General features: G+C 36.8%; 1 protein-coding gene across 1 annotated transcript; it reads right to left on the reverse strand.

The window, feature by feature from the left end:
* Positions 1 to 7,450: 7,450 nt before the first annotated feature.
* Positions 7,451 to 26,398, reverse strand: ANXA1 (annexin A1). Its single transcript, XM_027899456.1, has 13 exons — positions 26,299 to 26,398; positions 22,408 to 22,486; positions 20,157 to 20,250; positions 19,305 to 19,399; positions 17,868 to 17,981; positions 17,223 to 17,313; positions 15,225 to 15,304; positions 14,245 to 14,301; positions 12,815 to 12,908; positions 12,113 to 12,208; positions 10,954 to 11,012; positions 9,971 to 10,093; positions 7,451 to 8,043 (listed from the first exon to the last, which is right to left on the reverse strand). Exons 2-13 carry the CDS (start codon positions 22,471 to 22,473, stop codon positions 7,984 to 7,986), a joined length of 1,029 nt encoding a protein of 342 aa, XP_027755257.1. The 5' UTR covers positions 22,474 to 22,486; positions 26,299 to 26,398; the 3' UTR covers positions 7,451 to 7,983.
* Between the last annotated feature and the right edge of the window lie 473 nt (positions 26,399 to 26,871).

The following is a 26,871-nucleotide window of genomic DNA, read 5'->3' on the forward strand; positions in this document are numbered from 1 at the left end:
AAAAAGTTTTATACATTCTTACATGTATACCTTATTTTTGTCAATAAAGAAATTCATCATTTATTTCATATTGTATTTTGTTAATTAAACTGTTCGAGTAAAATATTACAGAGTGGCACTGTCAAAACTATTTTGACATATATAACTATTTTATATGGGACAGGTGGATGGAAAAAAAAACTTTAAAAAGCAGTGTAGCAAGTTGGGTAACCTTATAAATGCATTTCTGATGAAAATTGTAGAACAATAAAGAAGATTTCTCAAAGTAACTGAAATTAAAACCTCATTTGTTTTGATTCAGTTCTGCAAGTGTTCCCTGATATTTTGCCAAGTGGTCACTGAATTCAATAATCTAGCCAGATTACCACAGGGCTTCTATTTATAGGGATCCATCTGGTATTGTGGCCATTGCAGCTGATCAGATTACTGCCATGTCCCACCTTTGGCAAATGCATCAAGGCTGCAAGAGAAACCTGCACTACACCACTCTAGTTGCAATATCAAACCAATTGCTGGAAGCATATATACTAACATATTTTCAAACATCATTGCTTAATAACTAATTAATGAAGACTCATGTCATGTTTAAATTTTACAGTCTACATTTATGTATCATGTCTAATGGAAGAGGGACTGACAAATTCAGAGACTATGAAAGGAGCTACCTAATTATTAAGGAAAGCTACAATATGAGGATTTGCTTAAAAAAAAAAAAGTTCCAAACCACGCACACCCCCCCCAAACACCCAGCTGGAGAAGATGAGGGGGAGTGTGGGGTATGAAAGAGTGAAAGTGTGGGTGTGTGTTTGGGTGTGTGCACCCTTTCTTCTGCAAGTATCAACAGCTACATCTAGTGTTTTTATGCAGTATGGACAATTTTTTTACAGCCAAACAGTATCTCAGGAAAGCAATTTGTATTCTGCATCAAAGAAAGAAATAAAAATCTTTTCCAGTACAGAGAGCTGATAAAAATCTTAGTGCAAAACCAGTGATATACTACAGTTGTGTATTTTCCTTATTAATAGGCTAAATACACATATAGATGAAAAGAACTTGACCTTATAAATTCCAAATTCTAAGATTTACATTTTGTGAAGTGGGATTAAGCAAGTTAAGGTAACTTACCACAAGTTCGTATCCAAGTTTGATAGAAACAATGAACTACAGCATTATTTCCAGATCCTCTAGGTCTACTATGGATTAACAAGATCTTCAATTTTCCATAATATCAATTATCCTATTTTTCAAACACTCCAGAAGCAATCACCTCAACCAGAGGTAAAGCTGACATATTTCAAGCAATGCCATGTAATGATAATTTCAGATTATGCAACAAAAAATGCACACACAGCCCCTCCACGTTTGTTTGTTTTTTTTTTTTTTTTGAAGACCAGGATAGTGTTTGCAAGCATAATAAACAATGTCTGATATTTATTCATTTCCAGTTATTAGTTGGAATAAACAAGTGCGGAAGTAATATTACCAATTCAGAAATCAAGAATATTTATTTGCCAGTAAACTTACTAGCCTAAGCTCTGTCAGGGGAGGTTTAGGTTGGATATTAGAGGAAGTTCTTTACAGAGAGATTGATCAGGCATTGGAATGGCCTGCCCAGAGAGGTGGTGGATTCACCGCCCCTGGAGGTTTTTAAGACGAGGCTGGATGTGGCACTGAGTGCCATGATATAGTAATCACAGTGGGGTTGGATCAAGGATTGGACTTCATGATCTCAGAGGTCTCTTCCAACCCAGTTAATTCTATGATTCTATGAAATGTGAAACACATAGAAAAAGTATCTTAAAAATCTCCTAATCATCCTCGTGATTAAATGTGTGACTACACAAAAGAGTGAAGTGCTTTGCACTAAAAAGGCAGAAATAACAGAAGAAACTTTACATTCAACTGGACTTCTTGAAACTTGACATAACCTCCCAAGAAACTTCCAAGAAATCTGTCAGGAGTTTAGCAGCCAAGTTCTAGAATAGCTAAGAATGTAGCAAGAGCTGGTGGAAGAAGAAATTGTGTTTTGAAATGAATAAAACTGAACAGTAAGACATTCAAAATTTCTCTTCATACATCAAATTACATTCATCAGCTATTTTGAAAATCAAATGGCAATTTTTTTATAATGACCCACAATCATTTAATGTGGATAGGAAAGAAAGATAAAGCAGAGTTTGAAATAGGTAGAATAACTTTAATTGCAGAAGTAGATTATTATTGGTAGTCAAAGAAATGCATATTATACAGTATTAAGTAGCTGCAACTGATCTGGAAAGCTATATTAGTGTCACAAAGAAAAAATTTATACAAAGCTCTGCATAGCACAATCAAAGAATATATGAAGTTCTGCATATATGCAGTCAAAGAGATCTAATTTCTGCCCTTCTTTATTCAGACAAATCTAGAAATATTGTGATTTATTGATTTGTAAAGAATAGCACAGAAAACAATAATAAATGTGGTAGTGGGCACCTTCTACAATTATATTATAACTTACCACCAGTTTGTAAATCTAAATTCCTTAGAAGCACAGTGTTTAGCTTTTCCATATTTGATCCACCTGAATGAAGGAGGTACTTCAACAGATTGAAAAACAGGACACTAAAAACAAAATCCTAGATTTTTAAAGAATTTTTTGTCAATGTTATTCCAATAATTTGAACAAAATTTGGCACATAATAGAAGCCCAAAACAATTGATAACGCTGGGCACCTGCACCTCTTGAATGGAGATGGAAAGCAAGCTTGATTTCCAAAAAATAAATTTATGTATTTTTATCTTTATATTAGGTAAGCACACAGGGCTGTTTATCTGTATCACACTGCCATAGCGTCTTCTATCATGATGTCTAGTAGAAGTTCACCCTTATTTATTCAATCTGTTGAATAATAAAGAGAGATAGAGTGATAGATGAGTCTTTATTTCAAGCACAGGGTTTGTTGTAAGCATCCATACATATTTGCTACGGTTTTAGGCAGGTTTGGTGATGTGTTTGGTTTGTTCTTTTTTTTTTTCATATCCTATAGTTGCCTGTGTAGGTGCTCTGAGGGGCAAACACCTCTTTGCATCTCCCCTTGAGAATACATCAACCAGTTCTTTTTCCCTACTTGTTCCTTTTGAAAACAAAGCATCGTGAAAAAAACGATGCTGGAGCGGTGGGGACATAGAAAAATCCCAATTCTCCATAATATTCTGAACTACTTTATCGCTCTTTATTCCTACAGATTAGAAAACAATGTCAGGATAAGACCTTCACCTGTTCGAGACTGAATTTCTGTTGTAATACAGTTCCTTGTCCTTGTGCTCAACGTAGACACGAGGTGGCACTAGAGCTCAAATTTTTGGAAACTCCATTCCGAAGCTGTCTGGCTTCTACTAGCCTTCCGCAAATTCACTGTTTCGCCAGGCAAAGCCAAAAGGGTCAGAAAAGCGTTTACAGTGAAAGAGAACAGGAAGAATCCGTCCAACTTGTGCAGAAGACGGCTGGCCAGAAAGCATTAATAAATTAAATGTGAGAAATGTAGCATTTCTAGTGCATTTTATCAAATAGTAGTTAAAGAAGTAATGCTATTTGAAGGAATGGTTCTCCAATACTTTCCAAATTATTAAAAAGTCACCAACCCTTAAGAAAGCTTTACCTGATGAAGATGCAGGGTGATTCTTTCATTTACATGGTTACTTTGAAGCTGTGACTTCAGAGTACTTTTCTGTTGTAGAATATAAGTGCACAATTATGAAAAAAATCATATTTCAATATTTTTGTTGCTTTTCTTGTGACCCCTTGGTTCCCTCCCAGCCTACAAATTTGCAATAAAGCAAAGAAGCCCTTCTCATGAATTTCACTCTGGGCTTTTTTACCATATTTACTGACACTTGCTTTCCTCTTGATTTCATCACTTACATTCCCTTCATTAGCTTTAAATGGCTGGATGGCCTTTCCCTGTTAAATGAGTGGTTTGCCATTCCTCACAGGTCTGAATGCAATAATCACTACCCTACTCAAACTCTAATATATGGCTTTCCAATAAAATCATATCTGACTGTCTTTAAAATGTGAAAAGCTACTTTCCTCATATCCCATGTTCACACTTAATTAAAGACTTCTTTAATTTTGTAGGCTCTTATGAAATACTTTCCTCAATTCAGGAGAGGTATTACAAAAATCATAAAAATAATAAAATTCATGTAAAATTCATGTTTCACTAAAATAGTTGTAAAAATTCCAGCACACTGACTATGCCCAAGCAAGCCTTCCTTCAGACAGCCTGAGTTGGCAGTTCTTTTCAGTGTAAGTTTGTTGTTGTAGACTTTCTGGTTTGATTTTGATATAAGTTCAGAAAAAGACTTGAAAATACCTTTGTTTTTATTATTTTGTCTCATTTTTCCTAATACAGGTGCTTAACTTCTAATATTAGTTGGGAAAACAGCTGCAGAAAATTAGTAAACATTCTTCCTTGGTACAAATCTGTGGACTCATCCCATGCCTACAGCTCAGCATACAGAAAAGCATACTATTGGATGGAGTCCTTAGGGACTTACATTTCAAAATCATTTGCAATGATTTTATGTAACATTTTGTCCTTTTATGCAAATTGATAAATGAAAACAAGATCCAAACAATCTGTGCTTACTTGTCTTCTGTGGTAACCCAGCTTTTCTTAATGATATTCTGACTAGAGTCAAACTACTTAGGCCTTGTAAGGTAAACATACACAGATATTCTTCCCAAGAATGTCAAGACAGTGAAAGGATTAAAAAAGGTTTATTTCAGATGCAACAATCACTTTTTTACCATGTTACACTCACTGGGCTTCTAGAGGCAAAAGACAATGCACCTCCTCCTCCAAGGCTTTTTTTTTATCTTCTCTCTCTTCTTCCCCACTCTCTGGTGCAAGGAGTCCTTGTACATCTCTGCAAACATGTTATCTCGCTGCATACCAGAGAGCAAGGCTGAGAACTTCTCTTCCTATACAGTGGAGGGGAAACATTGAAATTGCCTTTGAGAAAGAGCCACCACATGGGCAGAAAACCTTCCTAGAGGAATAAGTCCTAACTTTCTATTACAAATCCTTCCCAAAATGTATCTAATCTTACAGATCTTCACTTACATTTTATTGTTGATGCTCTTATTAATTTGCGTAGAAAAAAAGACTATTTGTTCTGGTCCATTTAATTCTTTGTCTCTCCCCTTTACTGTGCACATTGCTTTTTAGGACAACAGTTGCGCTTTCTTAATGCCAGGAAATCACCTTTCCTCTTAGGTGTTAACATAACTGACAACCATTCTTTTTTTTTTTTTTTTACATTAGAAACATCCATCATATCTACTCAGACCATCTCAAGGCCTTCTGTCAGTGAAATAGATGGTGCAATCACTCTGTTTCACAAGTATTAACCTCAGTCCTATATTTTTTGCAGCACAAAAATTTCTGGACTATAATGGTTGCATATTGCCCATGGAAATAAGAAGTTATAATAAATACATCATAACATTGAAAACACTTGTGAAATATGCATATGAGCAGAATTTTTATCAAAAGTTTTTTAAAAAAGCAGGGTTTTTAAAAATGTGTATGGAAGTAGTTCCCTCACCATACAGAAATGTGTGCCTCTCAGACAGGAGTGTATGCCTAGGGGGATTTAGCTGGCTTGTTGTAGTAGTAGAACTGTGACTTCTCTGATACACCATTACACAGACCAACATTTCTTCTTCAAAACAAGCAGCATTTGTAGAAGTAGACATAAATAGAATACAATCAAAATGCAACTAATCTTACCTCTAGCAAAAATGCATATATACAATACTTTAAAATATAGTGAAATGTCTTAAAATTAGGAGAACTGCTTAGAATGCAAAAATGTAATAATTTTGTCTGTTATATGGTCCTGCAAAACTCACAATCAGATAACAACTGTTTTTCTATTAATAACAGGATTAACTTTATTTACTTTACTCAAAGTGAAAATGCTAGGTGCTCACTTGTTCATGTTTTGAAGTTGAATAGTTAGGCTTGACTCTCACAAAGAACATGCTGCTGCTTACACTCTCTTGAGCTCAGCAAAAAAAATTACTCCTTCAAATAAATTTTTAATAATTACTTCAGTTTTAACTTGAAGTAATTTTTAAAACCTGCTCTGCCTTGTTTGTTTGGGTTTTTTAAATCAATTTTTGGTGAATATACCTCCTGAATATATTCTTTCTTATGATGATGAAATCAGATTCTTTTCCTTGGAATAGTTGCAGTATCTTTCAATTTCACAAGGTTAAAGCAAGAGTTTTACCGCTAGACCTTATAGTCTATGATTACCAGTTAATTAGTTATGACCCATTTCTCCAAGAGACCAGACAGATAGCATCCACTCATTGTAGTTTCTTAAATTGTATTTGGTTTTTACCTATGTCAAAGAGGTTAGTTCAATATATATGCTTTATATAACAGTTCTTGTGGTGTTCCCCAGGGATCAGTTTTGGGGCTGGTACATCTTCGTCAATGGTCTTGACTTGGGGATTGAGTGCACCCTCACTAAATTTGCAGATGACAACAAGTTGAGTGGGAGTGTTGAACTGCCCGAGGGTAGAAGGACTCTGCAGAGAGACCTGGACATCCTCTATCATTGGGCTGAGTTCAGCTGCAAGAGGTTCAACAGGGCAAAGTGCTGGGTCCTGCGCTTGGGTTGCAGCAAGCCCATGCAGCACTACAGCTTTGGGGAGGAGTGTTTTGAGAGCTGTTGGGCAGAAAGGAACTTGGGATACTGTTTGACAGCTAGCTGAACATGAGCCAGCAGTGTGCCCAGATGGTCAAGAAGGCCAATGGCATCTTGGCTTGTATGAAGAATAGTGTAGCCAGCAGAAACAAGGCAGTGATTGTCCCCCTGTACTTGGCACTGGTGAGGGCATAGACTTCGAGTGCTGTATTCAGTTCTGGGCTGCTCTTTAAAAAGGGCTTAGCCAGTTGAGGGAAAACATTGAGGGAATGTGTTCTTGAGGGAAGACATTGGCATAATAAAAAGAACTATCCCACCTTGCAGGATGTGATTCTTATTGGCCTTTTCTCTACCTGGCTCAAAAAACAGCTTGTTGCTAAACAAAGGTCAGTTTCTTATGGTCATCCTCTTGTGGTGGACACTCACCACCTCTGCACCTGGGCTGTTCTTATGCAGATCAGAGGTTTTGCCACCACATACCCAAAACCTCTTCTCCCTTTTGTTTGGGTGGTGCAAATAAGGTAAAGAACCTGATACTTCTGCAAATGTCCAATTGTTCGAGTCATTATCCTTGAACGTTTCAGTCTCTCACAATGAGCTATGTAGAATTTTTCAATCTTTCTTTTCTTTTTTTCTTTCTTTTTTTTTTTTTTTATTAAATACAATAGGTATATTTACTATGCAATTTAAATGAGAAAGAACAAGACAGAGATATTCTTGGCTTTTTTATATTTTTAACAGGCTAATTTTTTTAAACAGGTTATCTTTAGGTGGTTTTCATGTATCTGGCTTACAAAACCCCTAGCTGAAGTGAAATAGAAAGGTGGAAACTCAGCTATAAAGTCCAATATTGCCCCATTATTTTTTTATTAAGTTATTTACTCATTTTCTCTCACATATAGTACTCAGACAACTTGAAATTAGGTGCAGAATAGCAACAAAGGACATACAAAGTACCACATGGGTTAATTTTATTTTTTAAAGTTTATTTGCTTAGAATAAATGAAAATGTTACCGTTTTAATGATTAATCCAGCAAATAGAAACTTCTGGGCATTCTTTGACTTTGGATAAATGATAGCAAGAGATATTAATGCCATTTAGAATAAAGATACTGAAAAAAAATACCTTCTGGGTCACAGGTTTGCAACATAATACATATGGATCAAGTACCATTCCGCAGAAACCTCTCTGTATAGAGCCTGTCTATTATATAGACAGGTAAATATATAGACCTTCAGCAACTGGGCTTGAGTGTGTTTCAGGAACATAAAGCTTAGTTGTCACTTCCACATAAAGCCACCAGGATGTTTTCATAATCCCCTTTGAGTTCATCCTGTCAATTTAAGCACAAAACCACAATTGTTAGAATAATGGTCTTAAGCGAAATAAATTTCAATAAGCATTCAATATATGTGTACCAAACATCAGTGCTTCACCTGAATAAATTAATCACTTGATAATACACATGCTCACCATAGACTGAGCTGCAACTTAGTACCCTCAGTGAAATTATCTGTAGGACCTAGAAATAAACACATGCATTTCCAGAGTGGTGCAGCTGTAGACAAGGCGTGATGGGTTGACCTTGACTGGATGCCAGGTGCCCACCCATCCCCTCTATCACTTCCCAGACAGACAGGGTAGGGAGTAAGATGGGAAACAACTCATGGGTTAGGATAAGGCAGTTTCTTAAAGCAAAAATTTGTGCACGCAGAAAGACCACACGGTTTATTCTCTACTTCCCTTCAGCAGCGATGTCCAGCCACCTTCCTGGAAGCAGGGCTCCAGCATGTGTAATGATTCCTCAGCAGGCAAGCATTGGAGACAATGAATGCCCACCTTTCTGCTCCTTGCCTCAGCTTTTATATCTGAGCTGACATCCTATGGTGCAGAATATCCCTTTGGTCAGTTTGGGTCAGCTGGTGTACTTGGGCCCCCTCATAGGATCTTGCCCTCAACTGAGGAAGGAATGTTACAGTGCTGATGCTGTGCTCAGCAGTAGCCAAAACACGGGTGCGTTATCAACACCCTTCTAGCTACCAATGCAAAGCACTGCACTGCGAGGGCTACTGTGGGGAAATGAACTCCAGCTCAACCAGACCCAGTACACAAGGCCAGGAGATTTAACAGCATAAATAAAGAAGAGAAGCACAGGACATTTCTAGACATCCAGGAGCTTAAGCTTTTCTTCTCTAAATATAGTGAAAGCTCTTCCTTGACCAATGATGCTCAATGTTCATTAATATTAAAACGCTATACACATTATTTCTAGGGGTATCTCAAACAAAGGTTAATAGTACAGAGGTACTCTATCCATCCTTATTTAGCTTAATAGAAATGGATATTATGCATTAAGTCTGCAGTGTAATTTTTACATGCTTTGTTTTCTCAAATGTGAGTCTATTTTTCAGAGACATATGAAGTTTGTTTTTTAAACACATATGTTTAGTGTAGCCATGCTATGCCTCAAACACATGGACATGATGAGATGATGTAATTACATAGCAAACTATAGATTACCCACATTTGTGAGGGAAAAATAAAAATAACCTTTGGCACCTAAAGTAGCAGACACCAATAAAAACCCAAAAGGCATTTGATACGTGTAGGAAGTAGGTGTCTACTCCAATCAAGATTTTCTTTTTTTTCTACTCTACTAGCCTCCACAAAGATGCTCTACCTTTCCTCAAGTTTAGCTTTCTTCAAGTCCCTCACTCATTAAAATGTCTAGAAAATACATTGGGTAGTCAGTCCCTTTGGAGAAAATATTTTTATTAGTTTAACTCATTTACTTAGGTCATCTGGAAAGAAGGCCAAATAAATATTAATAAAAGTTAACACACATTTGCAGGAGTACCTCTAATGCTAAAAATCAATACCCAGTTTTGTCAAATACCTCCCATATTGCTGTCAGGGCAATCATCTCCACTGTCCTGCCAAGGTACTTTATGTCTGCCTCAGTACAGGAACTTGGGCATATTGTAATCTCCATTCAGCTCTTGGCTTCTACTGTAAGATGATATCCTGAGATACGTATCATTACTAACAAAGTACTGTGCCTTTTTTGACAAAAACATGAACTCAGAAAAAGAATTAGTTCTACCAGCATGTGGACTGTTGGAAACAAAAGTTACTCAGCTACAATGAGATACTCGGGATGAACTGTTGACTGAGGAGCAGAAGAGTTAACAAATCTTTACTGGACTTCAAAAATCCTCTGGTTGTTTTGCATTTTATACGTCACCTGAGAGAAAACCTACCATAATGGCTTGGCGGAGAGAGATGCCATACAACCTCTTGTAGTAGCCTTTGATCTCATTCATATCCACTTCATGGCGTGAAACCATGATTCTGATGAGGTCTTTGTGCCGTGTCCCAGCACCCTGTTAAAAGAAAAAAGGAAAAAAGAAAAAATGGGGAAAGAATTACACTACTTATGTCATTGAAACATCTTTAATCAAGTTCTGTGTGTTAATACATTGGACTTCTTTGCAGGTGAACAAATCCCACATCCTTTTCCTTTAAGCATAATGGGGACCTCTCATATCTTCTGTTCCCTATGAGAACAATTCACTTCTGACAGTCTACCTCCACCCTGAATTTTTTTTACACATTTCTTTAATCTGTTTCCTAAAAAAACCCATCTCCTTCACAGTGTTTGCTAGGCACCAGAGACAACCTAGACTTCATTGCCTTTTTTCATAATTTTTTAATAGTGCAATGATCCATATTTTCATAATGTTTCACTCAATTTTACACATACTGTTCCTAAACAAGTCACAGGAGTTATGACAATACCTGCATATTATACTGTTTCACAATCTTTAGCTGCCTCACTCAGCTTGGGTTCCAAATTTGCCAGAAGGATCATGGATATCTCATCAAAGATTAGGCTTCCACAAGGTTCATGCTGTCTAATTGCTCTCCTATTTCCTTCTCACTAATATTTTTGTGGGTTCATAAGTAAGAAAAGTTCCAGTCACCCTTCTGTTACTGTTGACATTGAAAGATATGTATGGATGGACAGATGCCCTACTGAACACATTGCAGCACATGGACAACTCTTCCTATGGAAAGACTCTCAGGTTTCAAAGGCAGGAACAGGAGTGAGCAAAATACGCTGAATTTCCTTCCACAGTCTTTTTCCATCACATGCAGGGCTTAGAGAGCTCTAGCTAACTTGTTATTTTTCAGCTTATAAAGCACATCATGTTTACAAAGAGAAATTCTTTATGTAGGTTACCTTCATTGCCAAATGGAGTTTTTCAGCAAAGAAAGCTGGCTTGCTTGTGGCACACTTCACTGTAACGAAGCAGTGAGAAATGTCACTTCTGCTCTACATATAAGAAGTAACAAAAGACAAAAGTCTGGCAAAAGAACACTTTAAAAACAGCCTCATTGTTCCTACCAGCACATCTTATTTATGTATTTCTTTGTCTTGAAAATATAGGAAAAGGAGCAGTCCCTTTCCTCTGTCTATTCAGAAAACAATTCAGTCAAGGAATTCAGTTACTGCAAAGACAAGAGTGTTCTCCCTGGTTTACTACCTCAAAATTAGGGAAGAAAAGAAGAAAAAGGTGAAAGCATTTATGTTTTCTATAGAAGAGCAAGAGGTTATGATCTGATGTTTTGCAAACCAAGTTATAGTAAGTACTTGCCTTACACTTGATATTAAAAGGTATGTGATGGGAATAATTCTTTTATTCAAAATATGCTTGATAAAAAATATGATATGATATGATATGATATGATATGATATGATATGATATGATATGATATGATATGATATGATATGATATGATATGATATGATATGATATAAAAGCTGAGAACAAAACAGGTCTCTGGCTCCTGGTCCCTGGACCACTGGTTAGAGTCAGTCCCTATCTTGCGTTATTAGTCATGAAGAATAGTCACTAATTTTATACGAATATTTTCTTGAACACAACCACAAAAGGAAATTTGTTATATTTTTAATAATCATATATTAAAAATGTTCTCATGAAACTTGGAGAAGAGTGGGTTTGATTGAAGACAGGTTTAAAACTATAGATTTTTATACAAACTGTGATTATTGTTTTTGGCATAGTGACTTCTTATAAAGGTCTTTTTATTTTTCCAGTTCATCTGTTCTCCTTAAAAGATCTTCCCATATATCAGGAGAAGTATTTCTAGTAATTCATCAGCAGATAAGTCAACTAATTTTAGGCGTTAATTAAATCACTATAGTTGGATTTTTTTAAATTTGTTTGTTTGTTTGTTTATCTGTTTGTTTAGGAAGTTTCTCAATGAAGCAGGGCAAGTCCAGAAGAGTTTTTTCTCAGAGCAAGTATAGCAAAAGCCAAATTTAAGTTTTCATACAGTCAGTACATACAGCAGGTTGCAATCTACAAAAACACTTACCAATGGCAGTGAGGCAATTCTCAATGTCACCTTTGAGCTCCAAATCCAGTACTTTGTTCATGTCATGCTTGCTGTATTTGCTGTACTTCTGAAAGACTAAATAAAGGAAAAAAACTCAGTGAATAGAGATGAAAATACAGTATTCTCCCTGCACAGCCTCTGCCTTATTCTGTCCCTATTGCTGCAACAGAGGACTGTTTGTAGGTCATCTTTCTCATTTTCTTCAGACAGCACAGTGTAAAGAGCAGTATTACTGCATAGAATGGTGGAGTTAGCATATGGAATGGGACTTTGTTAGCACGTAAGGGTTCATGTTCCCATGCATAGGGGTAAAAGTGGTCCACTGACTGTCAGAGCCTGTGACATTGTGGGATAGCCCTCTATCTAGGGCAAAGTGGCTGAGGAGCAAGACTATGTTGGGGAGCATTCAGAATCTCTGTCACACTAATTGCTTGGCATTGTGATCACTTACCATTGGTTACATGGTAACAGTTTTATTAACAGCATAATGATATTGCTCATCTCTACCATGGAAAGAACAGCCAAGTTGCCGACTGCACCCTTAGACAGCAAGCATGCTTCCAATTACAAAAACCTTTCTAGCAGCCAGTCACATCTTGATAATCTATATCCTCTCTGAATTCATGAGCAGGCCATGTGCAAAATCCATGCCAGCAAAGCACAAAGTTTCATTCAACATACCACTTCGAAGGTGTGGGTAGCTTCTTGTAGTAAGAATAGTAATAAACACATTGATATCTGTTCCTTTTCTTTTCTCTCCTGCTTCGTACAAGGCCTGTCATAAACAAAAGAAACTAGTAAAGTCAATATTGAAATACTAAAACTCAAACAGGAATACTGTACTTCTGAGAGCCATTGCTTCTCAGCAATGAAACCTATCCCTTGACACAATCCATAACAAAACTCTATCCTACCTCAGACTGCTCTAGCTCTGTCAAGTTATACTTCCTACTTCACCTATAATAGTGCCTAGAGAGCACAGTGCAGTTAGAAAATACACTTTCAGAAAATTTACAATCATCATCTAACTCTCATTGATATACTTTGTTCTTGAATGAAGTTATTTTTCATTTATCATGATACGTTATCAGTCTGCATGGGAGTTTAGGACTGATAGACAATCTTAACACTAACAAAATGATCTCTGCTATTAACTGGTCCAATGTGCAAGAGGAGCCTATGCACCAAGTACTCCTTGTCTTTCCAGCAGTGACTTTTACTTCCAAGAAAGTAAGAAACAAACCAGTCTCCTTCACTTTCCTCACCTCCTCAAACCTGTCTAAAAGTAATCAAGGAAGACCTCCATACAGCATGAAAAGATTCAACAACACTCTGCATAAACAGTTCTGAACTTGAGCTTAGACAGACTATTCATTTACTTTCACGTCTAGGGCTAATGACAGAACTAAACTCTTTAGATACCAGGAATAAAAGCAATATTTCTCAATACCTTTTTTTTTTTTTTGATTATTCAAAAATCAATTTAAAGTCTTTCTACATTTAAATTGTAACCATGATGTCAGATTTCTCAGGAAAGACTGTTAAGTTTTATCATGATTTTAACAAAAATAGTCCCACTAATGGTAGAAGAAAGAAGGAAAAGAATAGATGTTTATTTTAGAACTGTTGAGAAAATGACTGTGAGGTTTACCTAATAATCTTGAAAGATTATCTCTGCAAAGCAATAGCTATGGCTAACACACTTGTCAAGGTATGCTAGCTAGTTATGCACATAGATGAATACACCCTTGTCCCTCAATTCAAAAGCTGTGTTATAAATGGAAGGAAGATTGGGTCTGATTCCTCAACTTGTTGACCTGTACTTCAAACGGTCTTTACCCACTTTACATGAACTAGAAGAAGCCTTAAACATTTCTGAAGTTAGATATTAGGGTGAAGATCTAACTTCTTTCCATGAACTTACATGAAGTTCCTCACATGAACTTTATGTAAGTGAAGTATTACTTCATGTAAATACTATACCCTCAGAAAAGATTGCTATATGACATTCTCTATTTGGTCTGCAATGTACAGGATTCAAGCAGAACATATGCAGCCAGTGTAATCTCAAGTAAGTGAGAAGTTCTGCAGAGTGGCAAGTATGATCTTACCCTGGCATCATTGTCAGCAAGCTCATGATTCACATGAGAATCTTCACATCGGTCAGCCTACATAAAGAAATAAACAAAATTTCGCTCATACTCACAATCATTCAGTTCACTAAAGCTCAACACTTTGAGGAGTTCTGCAGAACCACTCTCATACCAATGTATAACTGGAAATAGTTACAGTTATGACAATCATTCTATAAATAAAGCTGTTGTATTTGTAATCAATCAGATTTCACACTTCTAAGGTCATCAGCAACTTATTTCTAAGTCCTACATAAAAATCCACAGGAAGTAATCTTTCTCATGTGAAATTGCTGGCTTAGAACCTGTGATCTGCTCCCTGGTGATCATTCAAGAGACTTATTTCAAGTTGATTTGAAAGCAAAAACTGAAAATCCAAACCACAGACATATGAAAAAATAATCCAGTGTGCATGTACAAGCTTCATATACATGTGCTCAAAAATCAAGAATCTATACATTTTTACTGGGAAGCTCCAGTGTTTAAACTCAGCTTTTGAACATAAATTTAAAAAACACTTTGTCCACTTGTTAACTCCCTGCCCTTGCCCCATTATCTAAATATTGGAAACACACTTTAACAACAGGACAAAAAGTTTATTCCTCTAATTGTAAGTATTTCTTCTTTTTCTATTTCAAGTCAATTGACATGACATTATGCCTGTTATTTCTGCAAGTGTTTAAAGACAGCACTAAAAAAGTCTTAAAAGCATAACAGATAAACAGTAAATATGTTTTACAGTAAACAATAATGTTTTTTAAAATGTATCCAAGATAAAATCTCGTTGTAGTTTGTTTAAAAAAAATTACAACTGATCTAGGATATGGAAGCAAAAAGCAATGCAAGGAAATAAACATTACCCAAATCTTTATTTATCATATGACTCTCTAAAATAATCTTGTCAATATTGATTTTTTTATTACAGATAATGTCACTCAAAATGTTTAAGCACAACATACCTTGGCTAGAGCAACCAAAGCCTTCTGAAAGTCACCAGATGTGTCAGAGATTATGTCTTGTGTGAGATCTCTCTTCAGCACTGAAATCAAATTGTAGTTTGTTTGAAAGTTATCATCTAGGTTGGTCAGATAAACTTTAAATGTCCCTTCCCAATCATTCTAGGATCTTGTTCTGTCTTTTCCCCACTAGAAATGCAACTGTCTAACTTTCCCTCATTTAGCTTTTAGTGAAGGAGTATATTTTTAATCTATCCTTGTCGTGGTTTTGCCCAGCTGGCCAGCCCCTGGGGCTGAGGATGGTTTTGTCCAGGTGGATTTCCAGACAAAAAGCCAATCAAAACTCCCAGTAACGCCTTTGCTAATTACATATTTAAGAAAACGGAAGAGAAGGTTGGTTGTGCAGTTGAAATTAGTAGCCATGTAAGGAGTGGTGTCAGGCCCCAGGTGGGGGCCAGGCCTCCCTCCTCCCCTGGCCCGGGGCCGGGGGCAGGTGTGGCACTGAAGCTCCCCTTCTCTCTTGTAAGAGAGTGGAGAAAAAAAAAACTTAAAGGACTGACTATTTGGCCAGAAACCACTGCAGAAGAATTCCGGCAAAGAGATAAGGGACCTCCAAGGTCAAAGCTGGCAACCGTAGGAGAGAGAAGTGTGAAGGGGGGCCTGCTTCTTCCCCTCTTCCGCTCTCTCCCTTCAGCAGGGAAGAGGCTGAAAAATAATCCCTGCCACCTGTAAAAGTTTGTTGGAGTGAGGAGACCTTCATGCGGCTCACAGAGGAGCTTGTGGATGTACCAGGGAACCGAAACTTCATGAGAGGGACTGAAATGAGGAAGAGTCTGAGGCTTACGCCAGAGCGAAGATGGCTTGGGTAAGCTTGGGATCTCAGTGAGAGATCAATGCTGCTAGTGCTGAAGATTTGTGACTCTGAGAGAGACGAAATCTATGCTGGAGCAAATAACAGCTTGGGTAGGGATGTTGGGATCCATGTGTGGGATCCATGCTAGTCCCATGTCGGAGAGGTCTATCAAAGACTGTTCTCCCCTGGGGAGGGACCTCCACAGGAAACAGTGGTGGACTCATAAGCCATTATCCCCTGTAACCCTGTGGAAGAAGATCCATGGTAGGCAAGTGTCACCTTGCAAGCCCACAGAAGAAAGAAAAATCTTTCAGGGCCTGGGTAACCCCCAGCCTCCAGTCTTAGCCCAAGAAGGGGGTAGGCCCAGCCCTGGAGGCTAACACAGAGCAAGAGAAAAAGAGGGTTCCAGCTGCAACGAGAGTGCTGCAGAGTTATTGAAAAGACCTGGAGCTCCGAGAATGGAGAAAGAAACTGCTTTTCCTCCTTGGACTGATATAAAGAGGGGAAAAGTATTTCTGTAAATACATAGTACTTTTACTTAAGTAAAACTGTTGTAGATATAGTTCTTTAGTTTTAGCTTGTTAGTAATAAATGTTAATATTATTTTCCCAAATCCAGTCTCTATTATCTGCATAAACCTTCTCTCAACTAACAGTAATTGTGTGTGGGGTGTGACAGCAAATTGACCCAGAGCAAAACCATGACATTTTTGGTGGAGAATGCGGGCAAAGACTGCCTGGAGAAGCAGTGGCTGGATCAAACCTTGACAATCTTCTAAAACCTGAAATGTGCAGTGAAAATGGAGGTTAAACCCAAAATTGGATGAAAAATGTCCTTCTCTAAGGTCTTGTGGGTAGCGTTGTCTTAGGGTTAGGGTTAGGGTTAGGGTTAGGGTTACAAATATGTGACTCATTCCATGAGACACCCACAGTTCTGGCAATGATGATGCACCTTTTCCTTCTGTATTGGGATCTGCTTAGGTCAGAAAAAGTCAGCATGATGTCCCTCCCCCACAACTCCAAATTTTTGTGAAGCTTCATTTGCCTCCTATAATGTTCTCTGCCTCTCATACTAAGAAGTGAGGCTGTGACTCTCATGTGACTACTACAGAGTTATACCATTAATACTTCTTTCATGCTCTGAATTACCTTCTTTGTAGTATCTGTTGGCTTCTTTGATCTCTTTGTTGTTTCTTGAGGCCAGAATCTCGATTAAGGTATTTTCATCAGTTCCAAGCCCCTGATAAAAGAGATTGAAATTTCAAAAATGTCATTCAAAAGAGCAAACTTAAAATTTGTAACAGAAATCAGATGAAAATCATTGACGGCTTTGAAGGCACCATGTGGAACAAGAAACAAGAATTAAAAACATCGTGCTTCCACACAGTATTGTTATTTCAGGTCTTTCGGAATAAAGATTTTATCATATTTAATATACAGGTACACAAAAGAAGTGCTAAAGGGACCAAACAGTGCACATAGAAGACAGGAATGTAAAATCTATGAAGAAAAATACCTTCTTCTCTTTTAGTTTTCCCTTATGTAAACATGTATGTAAACACTATGGCTCTCCATCACTATATTAGCAACTCATTTTCAGAAGGCAGAGTTCATTCTCACAAAAGAATCTCCTCCAACCTGAAATTCAGCAGAGATGACTGTGTCTTGCTGCATAATCCGAATTAGCTGTTTTGCAAAATGAGGTTAAATAAAAACAATACACAAACTTTGCAATCGAAGTCCAGTGTAACGTACAGACCCTGATAATTACTTATGCTCTTTAACATGTCTTACCTTCATAGAGGCTCTTAATTCTTCAGCATCAAACTGAGCTGGAGTTTTGAGCAAAGCCACAACAACATCTTCTAAGTGGCTTTTCAGGACTTTTTTCAAAGCTTCTTCCAGGCTCTGTGTCAAGATGAATAAGAAACACTCTAAGCCAATGAATGGTAAAAATGTAGCTTCCGTTCAGCTACGGTTCAAAAATCAGTCTGACCTCTGATGAATCTCAGTCTACATGATTCCTTTAGCTACTAGAAGAGATTATAAAGACATACATTAAGTTTTTGTCACCTTTAAGTTAATCAAAGCACGAGAGTTTTCTAGTAAATATTCAGAAATGTTTTCACATGTTGCAGTGTGAAATTCACCCATTTCTTGCATCAGAAGATAACTCAAAATAGGCTGCTTGTTTTCAAGAGAAGGTAATGCTATATTGTTCTTAAAATTATGACTAAGTTGCTTATGTGGATAACATTTAAATTTATCCACTTATTGAATGAAAGATGCAGAGTTTGCAGTGGAAACTCTGGATGTGCATATACAAAATTGCAAGTCCAGAAATTAAGATACTGGCTACATTTTAATTTGACCTAAATTTAAGTGAAAAAAAAAATTAAAAATCTTATTTATTCTGCCTTCTATCTGAAAATCCCTAGTACTCTTATTTTGTAACATTAAAACATTTCAGCCCTATTGTTCACCATGCATGTGTCCAGGTTGTAGCTGTAAGAGTGATAAGGTCAACCTGTTTTGTCAAGATATAGCTCAACCAACAAGATTATGTCAGAAATAAGCCCTATGTCCATCGTTAGTATTGTTCTGCTTTAGATGGTGTGCCAGGAACTAGAGTATCGATAGTTTAACATCATTAGTCTCTCTATGTCTTTAAAGTTATATTTTAATATTATAATTTAAAAAATGTAATTGTAAAGCTGGAGCTTCCTCTGAGGGAGGAGAGGGCTGTGAAAACCCCAAGTGAGGTTTTCCTGAACATAAACAGGAAATCTAGGCTAAAACAAGATATTAAACTTATTTTCTAAGTTGGCCTTTAAAATTACACTTAAAGGAATCCCTGTTCCAAGAAGCAGACACTCAATAACTTCAGTATTGCCAACTGTGAAATTGCAATTAAATTTAGAGTTACACATTTAACTGGAGAAAATCTATAATAGGGAAGAGTAAGAGCAATTTGAACACTGTCCAGAAACATATAGTAACTTTGAAGCTTCTCAGTTCCAGGGATTAGCAGTTTTATTACTCAGAGGTAAGAAAACATTGACAGCTGTAAGCCTAGCCCTGTATCAGTGTTGGTATACTTATGGAACAGTGTTATAGTCCTGTAACATTCCTACCCAATTCAGTATTCTATCTAGATTCATATATGCCATCTAACCCAGGAGGAACATTGATATTCTGGGTTTAAATTTAAGCTTGGCTTGAATACTTTACCTTTCCTTTAGTCTGCTGATAGGCAGCTTTGATCTGCTGACGCTGAGCGTTTGTTCTTTTAGTCAAGATGTCAATGATGGTAGCTTCATCCACACCTATGAATCACCAAACAACAAAATTCCCAATATATTCAAAATATTGGCATCATTTAGCCAATTGTATTTTTATTATTATTTGCTTCCTGTCATATTTTGATTTCTTGACACACTCAAGTTTACCAGAAATGTAATCATTATGGTTTCACGATTAGGGATGTAGTGAAGAAACTAAATAAATAGATTCCCATAGAACTCAAAAATGTATGTTCCTGCAACTTCATACAGAAATTCTTTAAATGTTCCAAGTGCAGAACTTCCACTAAACTGAAAACAACAACAAAAACACTTAAAAAAAAGAGATGGTATATTCATTTACTCTCAGTTAGTCAAACTGAAAAAGGTGTCCAAGTACAGATGAAGTGCCAAATGTGAATTTAATTAAAAAAGAGGAGCACAACAGAAGCATGCACTACATTATTAGCATATTCACTGCCTCATGCAGGAATGTTATAGAAATCAATCAAAAAGTATCAGTATGGTATGTTATAATGCTTTTTCCTTCTCTAGAAATTAAATCTTTACAACCCTTCTTTTAACACATTCAAGAATTTTATTGCAACATTAAGGTCTGAAACTCTAATACAACATCAGGCAATCAAAGAGTTGAGATTCTTTAGCCAGTGGCATAATTTAATGTCTTGTCAAGCCTTTAGAAGCAGAGGCACCTCTCCAGCTTGCCATTGCTCTGCTATTTTATTCAGTTCTATTCTGAAAATCTCCTCAGGAAGAAGTAGCAAGATAATACTCCTCTTACCTTTTACAGTAATAGCTCTGTCCAGAGCAACAACATCTGCTGATGGATCAAAATTAGGGTATGTTTGTACTCCATGGATACCTTTTGAACTTTTCTGCAGAGGGAAAATAAAAAATAAAATTAAAAATAAAATAAGAATTGCTCATTCCAAAGAATATTTTTGCAAAGAAGTAATTTTGGATGCCTAAATAAAGTATGCTTTGGGATTGTCTATTATAGGAGTATGAAGGACACACAATTTTGTAACTCCAGAGAATTAAACAGATTCAGTAATGGATATGCATCAGATTTATTCTTTTCACAGCTCATATATTAAAGAGAAAGTACTTCATATATTGTTTTAGGTACCCGAAGACCTGTTCCTCAGAATAAGTTGGATTGTGTAAGAAATCACTTAACTGTCATATTAGCAAATTATGTTCAAATTGTAAAGGTTCTAAAACTACAATTAAATCCTACAGGCACTGCCATTAAAGTGCTACTAATTTATCTGTTCACCTTATGCAAAATCTGCTCCACGTTAAGATTCTTCTCAGATGACTCATATCTAAGGCTACAAACACTTCTTGCATTCAAGATCTTGGAGACGAATTCAAGTCTAATCCTATACGGAAGTGGAGACCTGTTGCCCAACTTCTTTGAAACTTTAGCCATAAGCCATACTCTTCACAAAGCCTTATCTACTTATCGCCTTTGGTGAATCAACTCCTAGGTGGCCACCCTCTCATCAACGTCTAAAGGCCTCTGGGAACTATACAACAGATTACATGGCTTGTCCTAAGTCAGCAACATGTCAAATCAAGTTAGTGGTAGGACCTATAACTCAACAGTGCTACCTAACTGATGCCTACTTCTTTTTCAGAAGCTATAAAGTGCCCCAAGATTCTTCAATGAAATATTCATATAAAACTCCCTCCCATTGTTCTGATGTATAGTGAGATTTTTTATTAGAAAACAAAATCAGTTTACCTAGATTTTCAGAGTCACCTATACTCTTTCTCTTGTTTCAACTATTACTTTATTTTGTAAATCCTTTGCCATTAAAATTAAGTACCACGAGAGAAATGTCAAGGTCTTATGGATACATGTTTTACACACAACACTCTGCATTGAATCTTGTACACTTCTAACATCTGATAATAAAATGTTCATTTCCCTACACAATTTTATCACTAGGAGTCCTAAGAGTGCAGACAGACTGCATATTTAAACAGTCTCTTGCATACATTTCAAAACATTGTTGAGACTTGCATGATAAGTCAACAAAGGAGTGGGACTGTTTTGCTGCCTGTTTCTCATTCTCACCGGGTTTGTATACTGGTTTCCATGACAAGCTTATCTACCAGCAATAAAAAACCATCTGTAACTAACCACCTCAAATAAGAATGTCTCATGAGCCAGGGAGTGAAATGGGGATAGGATGGTGGAGCCAAAGTTTTACACACAAAATGTTGTGGAGTCAAAATTACAAAATCCACAAAGGTCTAGAGCAGAAAACTTTATTTACTGAAATTTCCCCTACATTTCTTTTCAAGCCAGTTAGTTCCTTAGGGAATTCTTGTTACTTCACAGTGTACTGCTTTGCCTTTGCTGACAGTAATTTCAGTATCTTAACCTCATTATCAGAAAGATTCTCAGTATCATCCTAGTGAAGTAACTCTAAACTTCTCACCACCGTATTCCTCCCTTCTAATCTGTATCAGTAGCAATTGTCTGAGATGATTTATTACATAATGTGGCTCTTTCCACCATAAGCATGACGTGTGATATGATAATTAGGACAGATATTAGTGACTTGACTTTCTCCTTTACATTCCTGGGTTCCAACTCCTGGCTTCCTGTACATCAGCCTAAGGGTCCCTGCCTTTCATGTACTTCACATGAACACATTCTTACACATTCACACACCCCAGCATCAGATTAGTACTTCAAAGAGGCCAATTTGAGTGAATCAGTGACTGGTCACTGGGAATTACAGTTTCATAACAGTAACTAGTTTTGCTTAGGAATTGATAACTAGATAGTATGTACAAACAAGAGAAATTTTTTCTGATTATCTGATAGCAGACTCTCTTAGTTATTGGATTATACATAGCAATAAAATTGGGTTCCAGTTCTAATCCATTGGAGTTTTGCCATTGTTTTTCCTCCCTTTGCATGTACATAAAATGTTTGGTGGTCTATGCCTTTTAATCACTTGTAAGAGCACAGAAAATTAAGCATTATGCTCTCAAAAGCTGTTAATACTTACAATACATTCCTGCTCCTGATTTTCCATGAACCACGCCTGCTTCAGAAATTCTGACACCATAGCCATGTTGACTGAGTTTCTGGGAAGAGATGCATCAAATTACCATTTTTCATCATTTTCAGCACCATTGCAACTCAAGGTTTCCCGTTCTCAAAGTCCTTTCTCTAGAACTATGGCATGCAGCCCTTAGTTTCCCAAGTGGTAACTGACCTATGCTGTTGGAAACAGGAAATTTTGATGTTTGGTAGGTGATGTGATGCTCCTCAACTGCTTGCTCACCCCTACACTCTTAGTTACTTGCAGAAGTTTTAGATTAGAACAATAAAGTACTTGGACTATTTGCTTATTAGTAACACTTTAGGATTAGAATTGACTTAGAAAGGGAAGTTACCAGAAACCAATTAGTCTGTCTTTCTCTATCAGCTATACCCATTTAGCTTACTGAGTATTTAATTATTTTCAAATTCAGTGGTAAACAAGTATTCTTGTCTGACCATTTACTGAGGCTTGAGTTCTTGTGTATTATGTCAGGACAAAAGATATTCCCTTGTTAAATATATTCTCATGTCATTTCTTTGACTAGACTCTCTCTAAGAAGACATATAAAACTGGGTATTTTCGTATGCATTGCTCTTTATTTCTCACATATTTACTAGAATTTCTACATAATAATAGAGCATTACCCATTTAAGAAGAGAAAAAAAAACCATAACTTTTGCTTTTTACCACTCAAAAGTAAGATCCATCCAGCTTTATCATAAGTAACTATGCAGAATGGGAAAAAATATGAAATGTGACATTGAGCACTCAAAAAAAATTAACAGGTTGCTTCACACAACTTATTGGTTGTGTTATAGGTGCTGAGAAATAGTCTTTTGTTAACTGAAATAGTGAGTGAACAGAAAGGAGGAGCCAATGGTTTATCAAATAGAGTTATTCAAAAGAATTTTTTTTTTTTCAAAACACTCTTCCACAGCAAACTCTATGAAAGGCTTGATTTTAAAACAATGAACTAATGCTGCTGACTAAACCAGACTGATTTTGAATGTAGTGTGAAGAGATAAAATTCTATTTGCAGTCTTGTGGTACAGATCATGTAATGTAGATCATATACACAGTTATAAAAAGTTACATTGATTATGCTGCTATCACATGCTGTAGGTCCTCTAGGAAGGGCAGAGAGGGACCAAGCTGTTAAAGCAACACACATTTAGGACCAAGCAACATAGCTACAGTCCAACTGGTTGTTTTGCCTCATAGCAAAACTGTAAAGCTTACTTCCATGTTCTTCAGCGAGCAAAGGAACAGCTACCTCCCACAGCCTGCCTTAAGCTCTCCTTACCTTCCCTCTCTGAGGCAGGAGCCAGCTATATTCCATCTTCCCCAGAAAACTCTTGCATTTGTGCCCTTCCCTCAGCCCCAAGGGCACAAAATTCAGGTCTGCCTGTGCTGCCAGAAAACCTGAAACTGATTCCAAATCTGTATTTGTATGGTATTTAAAGTAGGTCTCAGCTAGGTAAACAATGGTCAGAATATTGTGTAAGTATTCAGAACCACCTTTTATGATCTGTCATTTGTTCAGGATCAGAAAAGCATACTTACATTGTTATTACAACCAACAATTTCATCAAGCAGTTAGAATGACTCCTGCACCCTTCTTGTATCAACAGAACTTAATGAGAGCAGATGAAGTGGTATCATACCTGAAGTTCTGCTGCACTTTATAGCAGCACACACGAAAACCATATGCAGCAGGATGAAAACATTTAAAAGTCTCCATAGCAGGTGCACTGAGTCATCAACACCAACATGTACTGATATGTCTGTTGATAAGCTGATTCACATAGCTTACTACAATTTAAAACTAAGAAACAAGATTAATTCTCAGAGCACCTCTAATAAGAGGGGGGACAAAACTGTGCTTTGATTGATAAAATAACACTTCTCCCGGAGAGCTGGTTGCATGAATGTATCCTTTTCTTCTGCATATCCCCACACCCACCCCTCACACCCAGCTCTAGGGGTTTTACTGCTCTTGGAGTTGACTAGAGCAGAAGGCTGGCATATTACACTAAATTTGGTTTATTAAGCTTCTAAACCTTTATGTCTTTTCTAATTTAATTTAGACATTAAAAAAACCCCTCTGCCTTAAAAACTAAGGTTTTTTTCTTTTTTTTTTTCTTTTTTAAATAAAGACATTTTGGCATGCAGATCCATCTATTTTTGTCTAGTAAACAATTTTAATAGAAGTCAAAGTAGGCAATGGCTCTTGAGAGGAGCTAAAAACCTTAGTCTGCTTGAGTTGGCTTAGAAAGATAAGAAACCAACTTACATATAAAACTCTTCTGCTTTATATGTTTAATAAGAAAAAAGAATATTGGAATCTAGGAAGACAGCCAGCTCCCTGACGAGGTCTTTCCCAATGCTTTGACTCATGCCACTCTAAAATGCAATCAGCTCGTGTAAACAGTACCTAGATCCAGGAAAGATACATTCAGCCCAAATATTATTTTAATTTAGTATAAAAAGGACTGAAAAGACTGATGGCTGTCATATTTTTTGTCTACTTTTATGCTCAGGACATAGACTATAAACAGCGAGAGGAAAAAAAGCATGTGCCTACTGAGTGGTACAAACAGAAGTTGACACAGAAAAGTGTGATGCTCCTTTCTGGTTACTCCATATCAGATAACTATTTGAGAGTTATTCTATTTAATAAAATATTGTCCTGGCCATGTGTCCCACTTCACAATCTGGAATCTGTAGATGTTCTGTTTAAAAGGAAAAAGGATCAAGAAATTAAAATATCTCAGTTTGAAAAATATTTTGATTTTTATGCATTTTATAATTCCCAGTTGGAATGATCCGCATTGCAACTGTCTTGAAAAATCAAACAGACTGAAAGCTCTGTTGTGAAACTGTTGTTTCACAAAAATTATTGCAATGCTGCTTTCTGTCTGGCTCTTAGTCCCTAAAAGATGTACCCTTAAACTGGATATATCCAAGTTTTTGAAAGTTTTGAGAAGGTACTCTACTGAAAATATTTAAAGACACAAACTAGACTTTTACACTATAGTTTGTGTCAAACAGCAGCATTTATCTATGCTTATTTAAGCATATCATGAATCACGTCAGATACATCTCTGGTTACTGTCCAAGGCTAGATACCAGGATCTTGTTCTAAATTATAGTCATGACACCCTATTAGAAAAACAGGCAGAAGATCTAACACATGAATTCATTTTGCACTGGAAATTCTGCTGAATATGAAAACACCAGAGAGAAAAAGAATCCTATCCTCATAAAGTTCTGTGGAAAGATTTAGCAGAAGAAACCACAGATGACAGACCACTTACGTGGCTTTGCCTATGTTCTTAGTCACAAAACCAGGATTTTGCTCTTATGTTTCTAAAAGATTGGTTTGATTTGATTTATAAAATTTGATTTCCGATTTGATTTCTAAAAGATTTCATTTTCATCACTTTAATGAGTAAAGACTCTTCTACTGTCCCAAACTGTTGCTGAAGTAACAGCAGCTGTTTTGATTTTTTAAGTTTCCATACAAAGCACAGTAGTTTTCTAGGAACTCCAGCTTTGCCGTAGATTTCTAGAACAGCCTACTACAAAGGCAAAGAGAGAGCATGGAAATGGTCAACTCCGAGTAAGTTTCCTTTTAAACTTTTAAGTTTTAATTACATTAAATAAAAGCAATAGCTGTCCAAACCCTGCCATAAAATGTTTCAAAACTGAAAGAACTTCTCCTCCCCACATCCATCTTTGCAAGCAAATCCAACCCACAGAAAATTTGCATCAGGTTATTTGACAAATTCAACTTTGGATTCTTAAAGTGTGTCAGGTTTACAGATACAGTAATGAATCGCAAAAACCTACCTTCCTCCTTACAAACACTGCCTTGCAGGGCTGCACAGTCAGGAATAAAGGAGCAAAGGGTTCTCAATGCTTTTAAAGCGTGTGAGGGAGACTCCACCCAGCAACCAGAATGTTTCCACAGCAGTAGAAATCATCTGCAGCAGCTATCTGGGTGCTGCCCAAAACAGGGAACCACACAGAAAAAGTCATTGTGAAACTATGTGCTGGAGAAAGCATGTGCCAATTTCAGAAAGGAAAAGACAGCGAATGACCATGCCATGGTAGCTCTCCTCCCCTGTCATGGCCCCATCCTTCACTGCATTAGATTACCATAAATCTTTTGCGTTCATATGATTAAATGTTAGGAAAACTAAACTTGAGTTACTTCCTTCACATCTTGTCATGTCTGATACCAGTAAAAAGTGAATATATTAAGATATATCTTTGCTCATTGAATCATTTAGAGAAAAAAGGGTGAAAAGTCAATGCAGCTTCCTCAATTCACTGAGCTCTGGTGGCTATAAACTGTGCTTCATCTACACACAGGCCCATGACAGAAATGGCCCGGGAATAAAACAGGTCTAATATTTAATA

Source organism: Empidonax traillii, unplaced genomic scaffold, assembly GCF_003031625.1.
Source record: "Empidonax traillii isolate 1590-97213 ecotype Southwest subspecies unplaced genomic scaffold, ASM303162v1 scaffold668:size349378, whole genome shotgun sequence".
Classification (NCBI taxonomy): Eukaryota; Metazoa; Chordata; class Aves; order Passeriformes; family Tyrannidae; genus Empidonax; species Empidonax traillii.